Source organism: Sinocyclocheilus anshuiensis, unplaced genomic scaffold (genome assembly GCF_001515605.1).
Source record: "Sinocyclocheilus anshuiensis isolate Anshui unplaced genomic scaffold, SAMN03320099.WGS_v1.1 scaffold2019, whole genome shotgun sequence".
Taxonomy (NCBI): Eukaryota; Metazoa; Chordata; class Actinopteri; order Cypriniformes; family Cyprinidae; genus Sinocyclocheilus; species Sinocyclocheilus anshuiensis.
The window spans coordinates 85,512-98,711 of NW_015548326.1; the positions used below are offsets into that span (position 1 = coordinate 85,512).

Here is a 13,200-nt window from a genome sequence, read left to right on the forward strand (position 1 = left end):
GATAAAAATAAAAAAAAAAAAAAATATATATATATATATATATATACTATAATATTTGTGTATGAGTGTGCATACATTTATGTGTGTGGCTGTGTGCATAAATACACACATGAGCGTGTAATGGCCAAATAATTAACAATAGAAAATAATTCCAATTATTCCTATAATTATTTACAGGTAGAACACAGCGAGGCAGAGGTCGGATGCGGCAAGTACATCAACATGGTGCTGCTGGTGACCAAACAAGGGCCACTGTGAACCATCCAGCTGAAGATGCTGAACCTGGCGATCCTGAGTGGCATGAAATGAACTGGCAGCCAAAAAACCTTCCCTTCACTGAGAATCCTGGGCCTGTCGGCGATGCTGCTGCTCTTGAGTCAGAACAACCTGTAGATTTTGAGTTGTTAATTTCTGATGTACTGATTCAGAACATTGTTGATCAGACCTACCTGTATGCAGATCAGTGTATTCAAGCTATGGATGATACTTCACAACATGCTAGAAGTCATGCATTGAAGCCTGTTAAAGTTTCAGAAATGAAAACCTTCCTGGGGCACTTTTTTTCTCACTGGTATCATTCATAAGCCTGAACTTGTACTGGTCTGCATATGACATGTTAGCTACCCCCTACTTCAACAAGGTCATGCCTCGCAACAGGTTTGAAATCATGGAGATTTCTTCACTTCAGTGAAATACAGCAAGGCCCAGTCTTGTATCACCTTGTCCAAATTCTGCGAAATGTATCAGCCCAACTTAAACATTTGCATAGATGAGGGGATGCTTCTGTGGCATGGGCGCCTAGCTTTCAGGGTGTACAATCCCCAGAAACCCGTCAAATATGGAATAAAATCCTACATCTTGTGCGATTCCGATACAGGATACTGTTTTTACATGAAGCCCTATTGTGGAGAAAGCGCTGCACTGGAAGACACAGTTGTCTCTTTTCTTGATCGCCTAGTAGGTCATGGCTACAGATTGTTTATGGATAACTTTTACAACTCTGTACCACTGTGTGAGCGCCTACTTGATATGAAAACCCATGTCTGTGGTACAATTAGGAAAAACAGGTGAACCACCGGTCAATCGAGATGTCAGAAATGCTGACCTTCAGATTGGGGAAACAATCATGCGTCACAACGAAAATGTGATGGTCTTGGCCTGGTGAGACAAGCAACCAGTGAAAAATGGTTACAAAATTCCATCAGAACAACATGGAACGTGTTGAGGTATGGAAGAGAGGCCACCAAGAAAAAGTTGCAAAGCAAAAACCAGCATGCATTGTGGAATACAATAATGCAATGAATGGCATTGACAAACTAGACCAAAACATTGTGTACTACCCTTTTGTCAGGAATTCACACAAGTGGGCGAAGAAATTTGTCACGTATCTGTTTCAGATCAGTTTGTTCAACGCTTTTGTCATTTACAAAGTGAAAAACCCACAGGGTAAGTGTAACACTCTCCTCATTCATCCAGAGTGTTATAAAATCATGGACCAGCCAAGACTATGCTGGTGGTGGGGAATAAAATGATGACCATCCAACTGAAAACACTCCAAGAGCACCACACAACACTGACCCAAGAAACGTGCTGAATGACAGTTTTGCTGTTCATTAACTTGTTCCAATCCTGCCCACTCCCAAAAAGCAACACCCAACCAGAGGATGCAGAGTTTGTGTACTTAAGAAGGAGACCTCGTTCTGCTGCAAAAGTTGTGCCGTCACCTTGTATCTTGGAAAATGTTACTCTGTGTACCACTCAAAAGCAACTTACAGTGCCTAAAGTTTTATTTATTTTACATTTATTTCTATTTTTTTTTCTTTTTGAAGGAAATGACATCTGAATGTATTCTGCTTGAAAATGCACTCCTTTGATAAACATGCTTTTTTCCCCTCAGCTTTTTGTTTAGAATGTTGTATTTTTGACAAAACCAACCTATGTTCAAGTGGTGATTTAAAAAAAAAAAGAGCAAATGAAGGTAAAATAAAATGTTTTCTTTTGTTTAAAACCAGAGGCTTGGATCTTTATTTTGATATATAGTATGCTCATATATTCATAGAAGAAAAATATTCTGCCGGTGGCTGGCAACTTTTTTTTTTAAAACGCTGGCGGGAAAGAGTTAACTGTTTTCAGTATTGATAAGTTACTTGAGCACCAAATCAACATATTAGAATAATTTCTGAAGGATCATGTGACACTGAAGACTGGAGTGATGGCTGCTGAAAATTCAGCCCTTTTAAAAATTAACAGGAGTAAAGTACATTTGAAATATATTAAAATAGAAAAGTTATTTTAAGTTGTAATAATATTTGCCAGTATTAGTGTTTTTAATGTATTTTTGATCAAATAAGCTATTTTACCGTCTTTGTAAATAAGTGACTTCTTTCAAAAACATTTTTAAAAGTGATCTTACCAACCCCAATTTAATGTTGACTTAAACGACACAAAACTCTTAATCTCGTAATAAATTAATGCTTTTCTTTGCAGTGCACTGGAGGGAAAACCTGATGGCCAGTCATCCCCTGAGCGCACAGGCCCTACTTCCCTGGAACAAGCCCCAAACCCATCTGTGACCAGTCAACGGGAGAAGAGAGTTGCTAGACCACCCAAAAAGAAGTTTCAAAAGGCGGGGCTTTACTCTGATGTGTACAAGACTGACGAGTAAGGATGAACACACTCATCAAGCCCGTCTTATTATCTAACTTTCATATACCAGGAAAATAAACGTAACCTCTCTCCATTTCCTCATCAGTCCTCGCAGTCAGCTGCTACAGCTGAAGAAGGAGAAGTTAGAATACACTCCAGGTGAACTTGAGTATGGCCTTTTTCCTGCCCCCATTAATGTTGGTGAGTTTTTAATTTAAGCTCAGCTTGACGTTGTGACCTAATAGTCTGCAGATTTTGACAAGCATCAGTTAATTTAGCACCATATCTAATTGCAGTTTGGTTGACAGTTTGATTTAGGAATCATTTTTCGACATAACAGTTTTAAAGAGCTATTATTTCAACAAGTAAGCTTGTGGACTTGCCAGTATACAGCTTTCATTGTCATTCCTAACTAGTTTATTATGTATGGCCCCATGGGCAATCAGGCTGATTAGTTATGGTTTTTGAGTTATGAGGTGATTAGTTGATTCAATATTGGAATGGTGCAGCCTCAAGTGAAAGGACAAAGAGATTGAATTAATAACTGCAATTTGTCTTCTGTGTTTGTCCAGGGAAATATTTGAGACAGAAACACATTGATTTCCAGCTGCCTTATGACATCCTGTGGCTTTGGAAACATGATCAGGTAGCTCCTTAAAACCAAATCTTTCTTAAAGCTGACAGCTGCTTTTGTCATTTATATTTTTTGCTACAAAATCATTTTATTAATCAGTAATGTGGTCTTGATTTCCAATAAACATCCTTAAAACAAGATACCTATCTACTTGTAGGATATGTAGTTTATAATCTTTATTATTTTATTATTCTTTATTAAGTTTTCAGAGAATGTATTTTTCATTAAGTTCATGTTTCTTTCCTCATTGGCAAATGTTTTTTCCCTTGTTGTAAGCATAAATCAAAAAAAATATAGTAAGGTTTATGCTTCTTTATGAAAAAAATAATTTGCCAAAGGGGTAACTTAAATCAACGTAGTTCAGGATATATTTTCTGAAAACAAGTTTTAATTTCTAAAACGATTTTTTGCAGTTTAATGCCTGATTCTCAGCAAAGATCGTTCTACTAAATGATTCATCTTTGTTCTTTGTAGCTCTACAAGAGACCTGATGTGCCTCTCTACAAGAAGATCAGATCCAGTAAGGAGATTTTCATTATTTTTTGTCACTACCCATAAGCTCAACAGCTCTGTAGAGCAGAACATACTTGTGTTTCCATAAATATACTGATTTGACAGGACTGAGAGTTGTTGATTCCTTCATTACTATCCTGCTCTCTTTTTTGCACACTTTGTGTTTTGCGTGCATATGTTTGCAGATGTTTAAGACTAATGCATTAATATGTTCCTTCTTAGATGTCTATGTGGATGTGAAGCCTCTTTCTGGCTATGAAGCCACTACCTGTAACTGCAGGGCACCTGAAGAACACTGTGAGAACGGCTGTCAGGATGACTGTCTAAACAGGTAAGAGGCTTACACCTTCTCTTCTGCTTACCTATTAGTGCAGTTGTAGTTCAATAAGTGGATCCCATTGGTTTCTCTTCTCTGTCTGTCTCAGGATGATCTTCGCTGAGTGTTCTCCAAGTACATGTCCATGTGGCGATCAGTGTGATAACCAGCGTATCCAGAGGCATGAGTGGGTGCAGTCCCTCGAACGCTTCCGGGCTGAAGGGAAGGGCTGGGGGATCCGCACCAAGCAGTCCCTACGTGCCGGCCAATTCATCATCGAGTATTTGGGAGAAGTGGTCAGCGAACAGGGGTTCAGGTTAGCCACATTTTGGCTTTAAACAAGAGGAGACACAGACTTCAATTAGTTAAAACACACAACAGTTTGGTTAATTCCATTATGTGAAGCTCAAATGCTATGTATAAACGTTTTTGGGAATGTAATATTTTTTTTTCCAGTTTTTATCTTACGTTGGTTATTTTTATATATATATATATATATATATATATATATTCTAACTAAGAATGTGAGGGTAGCAACCACAGTGCATTATTAAAGGTATAGTTCACTCAAAAGTGAAAGTTTGCTGTTAATTTACTCGCCCTCAGGCCATCCAAGATGTAGCCGACTTTTTTTCTGGAGTAGAACAGTAAAGAAGATTTTTAGCTGAAACTCTGGCCCTTGGTGATTCATAAAATGCAAGTCAGCAGCTGCCTGTCTTTGAGAATTGAAAAAAAGCATATCAGGGGACACAAAATTAATAGCTGTGGCTCTTGACGATATCAGGGGTTAAAGCAAAAAAAAATCCTGAGCCTGAACTTTTTCCCAGGGGTTGCGGGGGCGGACACATACCCAGGGTTATTTGGCAAACAACAACAAAAAAAGAACATTATTTGAAAATGATTTTCCTTGAAACTAACTAGTAACGTATCTGCCATTGCCATTAGACTACAGACTACAGATTATGGTGGGATATTTGAAACGGCAATACCAAGAAAGTTTACTCATTACAATATGGTGCAAACACATGTAACATTTAGGATGCTCTTGATATCAAGTTTTGCTGGTTAACGTTGTCCTTGACGGTAACAAAATTACATTACATTTCTGAGATTTTGTTCAAAAGAAATAATGGTAAATTAAATACTAAGAAATTAATATAAAATAGGAAATATACAAAGACAGTTTACTACAGAAAACTACAGTTCAGTTCAATTCACAACAACAAAAACATTAAAATGGTCCAAGAACTGGTAACTTAAACAGGGTTCGTACAGGTACTGCAAAATAAAATTCCAGGACTTTCAAGGACTTGCACTACTTTTTTGGTTTTCAAGGACTAAAATCAGATCTCACTTATCAGTCAATATTGTTATTATCTTTCAAATTCTAATAAATAAATAAAATAAAACGAAATGGTACAAATAAAGTGCGGCACATGCAAAGAATGCAATGACTGTGGCAGCTTTAACATTTGAAAGGATACTATGGCAAAGTTAATCGCTTTCCTTATTGACCTGAAGAATGAAAGCTATATCATACACTTGGAAAATTATGAGCTTTATCACGTTTATAGACACTAGGGGTGTGACAATACACTTAGCTCACAAGGTGAGACAAAATGCAGATACTTGATTCACTAGAACGAGACAATGTTTTAATACTTTAAGAAATTAATTAAAGACAAAATATTTGTCTTTTAATCACAAAAAGTAAAACAATGCAGTTGTATTATTTTTTTTTTATATACTTTATTTTTTGACAGATTTTGTTTTAGAACACACAAACAGAAAACGTAAACCAAAATATCTACCACAAGACACTCGGGTTCACATAGAAAAAAGAGCAGAAAGAGAGAAAAAAAAAAAACTTTAACAATTAACGACAACAGTTACATGAGGTCTTACAAGAAATCAAGAACCGCATAGTACAGATAGAAGTTGAGGTGCACTTTGGACGCAGTATATAACAATCCCATTTCCTCCAATAATTTTCCCCTTTATTCTTCTGTAACCATAGGGAGAAGGTCATTTTTTCCATAGAACATATTTGACTGACAATACTTAGGAGAAGATCCATATCGGGAGGGCTTCTCTTAAGCCAACATTTAGTAACTGCTTTCTTGCATGCAACTAAAAAAATCTTTAAGAGATAACTATCACATTTATTCAAACCCTCCGGTGTGACCCCTAGAAACATAGTCGGAAATGACACATCTATGTTAAAGCCTATTACCCTTGATATTAATTGCCCTGCCCTTTCCCAAAAATACTGAATATGTGGACATAACCAAAAAATGTGGGCAGAGTCTGCTTGTACAGAACCACACTCCCTCCAGCAAGGGTGCTGTTTCCCAGAGAACTTAAATTTTTGCATAGGGGTTATAAAAAATCTGATCAAACATTTCCACCCAAAATCTCTCCAGATTAATGAATGAGTCGTAGAACACTGAGTTTTCCATGCAAGAAGCCATACGTCTTCTGATATTTCCTCCCTCATGTCTTTCTCCCATCGCTGTCTGATATATTCCGTTGAATTTTTATTCATTGAAGAGATAGCACTATACAGTTTGCCTATGACCCCTTTGATATTTTCACCCTTATATGCATCTATAAAAGTCTGGATCAATTTAGCTTCTGGTCTCTGTCCAGAAAAAGTGCCGTACCTGTAGGTTGAGATCAAAAGTCTGACATAGGTTCTGAAAGTTATCCAAATCCCAGTTTGATATAATTTTACAAAGGGCAGTAATACCATGAGATGCCCAAGTCTTATATCTGTGGTCATGCAAAGCTGGAGTAAAGTGTGGATCATAGGCCGGCTAGTCCAATACTTTTACCTCCCTTTGAAGCTTAAAACGTTTAACCACCTCCATCCACAGCTTGACAGAGTGGCCCACACATTGATTCTGTATTAGATGTATATCATTTACTTGCTCTATGCATCCTAGAACCGATTGTATAGGAGTGTCCATCAAAGACAATTCTATATCCTTCCATTTTGCTGTATAGTTAGGACAACACCACAATACTAGTGGTCTTAACTGTGCCGCCATCTGATAATCCCTCAGGCACGGTAATGCCATGCCACCCCTCTCCCTTGGTAATTGCAGGGTTGCATATCTTACTCGGGGTCTCCTCGTTCCATATAAATCTAGAGATATGTTTGTCCCATTCTCTAAGCTGTTTTACGAGAGATCCCAACTGGCAGTGCAGTAAATAGATATAATAATTTGGGTAATATATTCATCTTGATAGCTCTTACCCTGCTGCCCATACAATGCAGTTGTATTTTAAAATGTTTAACTAATCTAGGGCTTAACTAATGATTATTTTGACAAATGAGTAATCTGATGTTTTTTAGTAATACAAATAGAACTAAGTGAAAAACAGGCTTTAATATGAACATGAATATGAATAAAGTAACGATGAGGCAATAATAATTGGCCTCAAATAAAGTATCAAAACCAAGTAAATGGTTTTTTAATTGTAATATTTGGCCACATGCAAAGTCAGAAACTTTTATTTTGAAATCGCAATGTACAATACATCACATATTTAGAAATACGTTGTTGTATTCTCCTGTGTTGGCATAGGTTTAAATGATTTACGTTACAAATCAAGTGAGTTTTCCCAGATGAACGTTAAGCAACCCAAACTCACCGCATATGCAGAGGAAGAGTTCAGCCCCTTTTACACATACAGTAAATTACCGTTAAGAGATCATGTGTGAACAGGACCTTTTCAAAAATACAGGTAAATGCATTCTGGCAATCATATCGTTCTTATGGAGATGACATGATTACTCTGAGCTGTTTACAAAGCTCCGCTGCTTTTTTAATAGCTTTTCTATGTAAATATGACGCTTGATGGAAATCTTTGACCATTGCGCCTCACAGCTTTTTCAGTGTGTCGCGCTCGAGACCCAGGCTTCTTTTCTATTCATCAGCTGTGACTCTGCAATTGGATACTATTATGCGCGTCTCGTGTTTATAAGAGCAAAAACTTCTGATTGGCTAGTAATGTTAGTTTGGTTGAGAGTGAAAGCTGTGTTCCTCTCATACATTGGTAGGCGAACTCATGAACTCGAACGTGATATCAACAAGTGTTTTTAAATGTAGGACGACTATCTTTTTTTCCCCGCAGCCGCACACCGGAGATCCGGCATGGTGCCGGAAAACTTTAAGCCCTGCGATATATTGAGGTGTTATGAAGCAAAACAATTGGTCTGTGCAAGAAAATTATAATTATTTACAGCATTATTACCTGCAATCCATAGCCTCAGACAATGGGAAATCACATTATTTTTTGTGAACTGGTTCATTCGGACAGTTTGTTTTAATGAACTGGTTCAATTCACTCATTTGTTTATATAATCACGCAATGATGTAACGTATACCAAGGCTCGACAATAAGGACTGCCCGATGGCCCGGGGCCAGCGTGAAAGACGTTCGGGACAGTAGACTGATTTGTCACTTGCCCGATCAGGCCACTGCAGCGTCGGCACGACATTTTATCATTTGCATGTGTTTTTAAGACTTGTTAATTTAAAAATTCAAGCGATTAAAAAGCATTTGGGTTCGAAAGACAACTCTTTCAGTACTCGCCTGAACGGGCAAATACATACAAAAGTATGTCAAAATACCCGTCCTGGCAAGTAACTTTGTAGCTTTAACAATGAATGGACACAAAGAGGAGAAAATACTGTAGCAGGCAGAACAAGATCACTGTTCACCATGCGCGAAATATAGGACGAAAATCCAAATATTGTATTTTATGAATGCGTTTTTGAGGGGAACGGAACTGACTGTTTTCAGAAATGGCATTTTCTTTTTATTTTGTCTCCATATAATGCATTTAAATTAGTGTTAATACGCGCAGTGCTGCTGTGTTTACAGTGGTAACCAAGGAAACGCTGTATCACTGTACCGTACCATAAGCGCCGCCTGCTTTCAGAGAGTGAATCTGCGTCTCATTCAGCCCACCTGCTGTTTCTGTTTCATACCGATGTTTTCTGTAGCATTATTTCACATAGCCTAAGTCAGGTTATTCTGTTTTTGCTTCAGATTTTGAAATTATACAGTCTAATAATAATCAAACATTGCACTTTTTTTTCAATTCATGATTAAAATGCTGTGGTTGGCTCTCATTTCAAATAGCTATGAAAAATCAAGGTGCAACACAGAGTGAAGAATATGCAAATGTTATTTTATATGTGATTTTTTCCAATTTCTGTACCTGAACATCTACAAACATAAAAACCTAAAGCATTTCGTTTCTATTTTTGTGCTATAGGCCTATATTTAATTGTGCTATTACTTGTAATTTGTTCATTTGTTCTTATTTACTGGCTGTCACTTGTCTTTAATAATGTTTAAACTTTAAATTTATGTTTATTTTTGGCTAGTGATTTTTGCTGTGGTATCGAAATTGAAATATAGAATTGTAAAATTTAATTGGTAACTAAAATACTGGTGTCATATAACCTTATTTATTAGAATACAAGATAACAGATCAAAAACAATGATAACAGCAACTATTTTATTTTTTGTGGCAGGGCCGGGCCAGTAGAAAAAATCCTTAGCGTTGATCCCTGTATACGCAATAATATTAAGGCACCCAATAATAATGTGAACATGGATGTTTTAAAAATATATATATTTTTTTTTTTTAATACATTTTTAAGAATATTATACTTTCAGCAAGTCTGTTTTGTATTTAGGAGTCGCATGATGGAGCAGTACTTCTCCAACAGTGGCCACTACTGTCTGAATCTGGACAGCGGCATGTTCATCGACAGCTACCACATGGGCAACGAGGCTCGCTTTATCAACCACAGCTGCGAGCCCAACTGTGAAATGCAGAAATGGTGAGTGATGAGTCACTGAAGAAGTACGGTAAAAAAATTCCATAAGCTTCTGATTATCTGAAACAGAAAGGTCATTTTTAACGATGAGTCATTGGGGACGTGGACAACCACAAGTACTGAGAGAGCAATGACTTTATCCTTTAGAAATTGCTGAATTATGAGCAAGCCGTGGTCATGTTGACCAAATTAAAGAGGAAGAGGTCACTGCTGTTGAAACTGTTGTTTCATAAATTTGTTTAATTAGTCAGAATCTAAAAGATTATATATTAGCAATGTGAACTCAAGATCCAGGTCAGTGACCAACATCTGCTTGGTACCGTGACAGAATTACACACACGTTGAGTGTTGGTGTTCACACACAGTCCACAGAAAAATGTAATCTCCTCCATCTCTTGCTCTGTCTACGTTTTTCTCTTTCATGCACACACTAAAAACAGTGCTTGTAGGCTGGACGGTGGCAGATCATCCATCTTGTCACAGAAGAGCGATTATCTGTAGCTTGTGTTTTAGGGTGGGGGACACAGCTGTGCAGCCCAGTGGTTAGTTGTTGGAGCGCACACACACCCACACACCCACATCTGTGCCAAAATGGCCTCATTCTACCTTATTGCATAATGTACAACTCAGCCTAGTTGTTCAGTATCAAGCCCAGAATGCTTGATGTTTCTTGAGTTAATTTGCTTTCAAGGCTCAACATTCATACGCAATGCAGCTACAATATATTAAAGCAGTAAGACAGACAAGACTTCTACCGTGGTTACACTACTGTTCAACAGTTTGGGGTCAGTAAGATTTTTTTTATTTGGAAAAATTTTGTTTTATTCAGTAAATTGATCAAAAGTGACAGTAAAATGTTTACATTGATGCAAAAATTATATTTCAAATAAATGCTGTTATTAAAGAGTCCTGAAAAAAAATTAATCACTGTTCCACAGAAATAGTAAGCAGCACAACTGTTTTCAACATTAATAACAATAAGAAATGTTTCTTGAGCAGTAAATCAGCATATTAGAATGATTTCTGTAGGATCATGTCACACTGAAGTAATGGCTGCTGAAAATTCAGCTTTTTCACCATAGGTGTAAATTATATAATAAAATATATTCAATTATAAAACGGTTAGTTCTATTCCTCGATTCTGATTGGTCAGCAGCTGTGTTTAATTCACGATACAGCACAGCTATGACCGCTTCACCCAACGTTCTGTGTATCACTGAGCAACACCCTTAGCAACCAACCGTAGTAACATAAACAATCAATAATCTAGCATTAAAACTGTTCCGTGTATTATGTATTTCGGCAGAATTAACTGTTTGTTATTTATTTAATGAAGTATGAGTGACCCCTGCTGGCGTTATGTTGCATCTTTCATCTTTAACTTTGAGACCCCGCCCTTCCCCCATCTAATAAAGGCTTCTCACACAGAGATATGTTGATTAGGGGTGTTCGGTTCCAGGTTTTTCCGGAGTCGACTCCGACTCTCGACTCCCACCATAGGAGTCAATGGAATCGACTCCTCGACTCCATTTAGCGTGACTGTCCAAATTAGTCTAATTTAGCGGTGACATTACCTTTAAATGAGCTATCACCGTTGTTTGCTGTTGCCGACACTTAATATCACAGAGGGAAAAGTCACGAAAAACAGCCGTGGTGGAATATTCTCTCAGAATTAAATAAAAAATAATATATTCTTTAATGAATTGTTCACATTATAATGGTCAGGGGATGGCGCTAAACGCATATTGTCTTAAACAGCATTGATATTAAAAAATAAATACAATAGGCCTAAATACAAAAATACATTCGAATGTAGGCCTACACGTACTGATTTGTTTATTGTGTGTCAGTTTTTAATCATTTAAGCTTAGTTTAATGATTGAATAGCCTATATTGAAAACCAAATGTAGCCTATAGGCTATTGACTGCATTAAACATAGGCTAACATTGCATAACAAAACTTCAATTATACAAAGCTGTCACAGAAGCATGTATAATTACAAACTAAATTTACTATTCCACACCCGTTTCACACATACTCCTTTTGCGTTTTTTCCGTTCCCATGTTGAACAATTCACTCGATGCGTTCCGAGCGGTGCGTATGCAGCATCGCAGCGATCGTTTCCGCACCGAGTCAATTTTTGCTGTGCTGCACACACTGAATTAAAGTGACAGGGCATTGCTCACATTAAAACTGTACATTGATACGAAATGTATTAATTGCACCATAAATGCATATAGGCTAATTAAAGTAGTTTTAGCTATAGGGGTAAAGCAAGGAAAAGTACCCTAACTTTTAGATAAACATGGTAACCGATGGCACTCGTGGAGTTAGAAAACCAAAGTTCTTTTTATGACCAACAGGGTTACTTGTAATGTACAGGTGCATCTCAATAAATTAGAATGTCATGGAAAAGTTAATTTATTTCAGTAATTCAACTCAAATTGTGAAACTCGTGTATTAAATAAATTAAATGCACACAGACTGAAGTAGTTTAAGTCTTTGGTTCTTTTAATTGTGATGATTTTGGCTCACATTTAACAAAAACCCACCAATTCACTATCTCAACAAATTAGAATATAGTGACATGCCAATCAGCTAATCAACTCAAAACACCTGCAAAGGTTTCCTGAGCCTTCAAAATGGTCTCTCAGTTTGGTTCACTAGGCTACACAATCATGGGGAAGACTGCTGATCTGACAGTTGTCCAGAAGACAATCATTGACACCCTTCACAAGGAGGGTAAGCCACAAACATTCATTGCCAAAGAAGCTGGCTGTTCACAGAGTGCTGTATCCAAGCATGTTAACAGAAAGTTGAGTGGAAGGAAAAAGTGTGGAAGAAAAAAATGCACAACCAACCGAGAGAACCGCAGCCGTATGAGGATTGTCAAGCAAAATCAATTCAAGAATTTGAGTGAACTTCACAAGAAATGGACTGAGGCTGGGGTCAAGGCAGCAAGAGCCACCACACACAGACGTGTCAAGGAAGTTGGCTACAGTTGTCGTATTCCTCTTGCTAAGCCACTCCTGAACCACAGACAACATCAGAGGCATCTTACCTGGGCTAAGGAGAAGAAGAACTAGACTGTTGCCCAGTGGTCCAAAGTCCTCCTTTCAGATGAGAGCAAGTTTTGTATTCATTTAGAAACCAAGGTCCTAGAGTCTGGAGGAAAGGTGGAGAAGCTCATAGCCCAAGTTCCTTGAAGTCCAGTGTTAAGTTTCCACA

At 37.5% G+C, this 13,200-nt stretch overlaps 1 protein-coding gene across 4 annotated transcripts in view; it reads left to right on the plus strand.

Moving 5' to 3' along the window:
• The window catches only part of LOC107656475 (histone-lysine N-methyltransferase ASH1L-like), a 62,945-nt gene that overhangs the window by 28,943 nt on the left and 20,802 nt on the right, over positions 1 to 13,200 (plus strand). For all 4 annotated transcript variants that reach the window (XM_016444353.1, XM_016444352.1, XM_016444351.1 and 1 more), the window contains 7 exons: positions 2,488 to 2,661; positions 2,753 to 2,847; positions 3,219 to 3,292; positions 3,755 to 3,800; positions 4,016 to 4,124; positions 4,219 to 4,425; positions 9,827 to 9,973. In XM_016444353.1, coding sequence (XP_016299839.1) covers positions 2,488 to 2,661; positions 2,753 to 2,847; positions 3,219 to 3,292; positions 3,755 to 3,800; positions 4,016 to 4,124; positions 4,219 to 4,425; positions 9,827 to 9,973 — 852 coding nt within the window. The remainder of the gene's footprint in view (positions 1 to 2,487; positions 2,662 to 2,752; positions 2,848 to 3,218; positions 3,293 to 3,754; positions 3,801 to 4,015; positions 4,125 to 4,218; positions 4,426 to 9,826; positions 9,974 to 13,200) is intronic.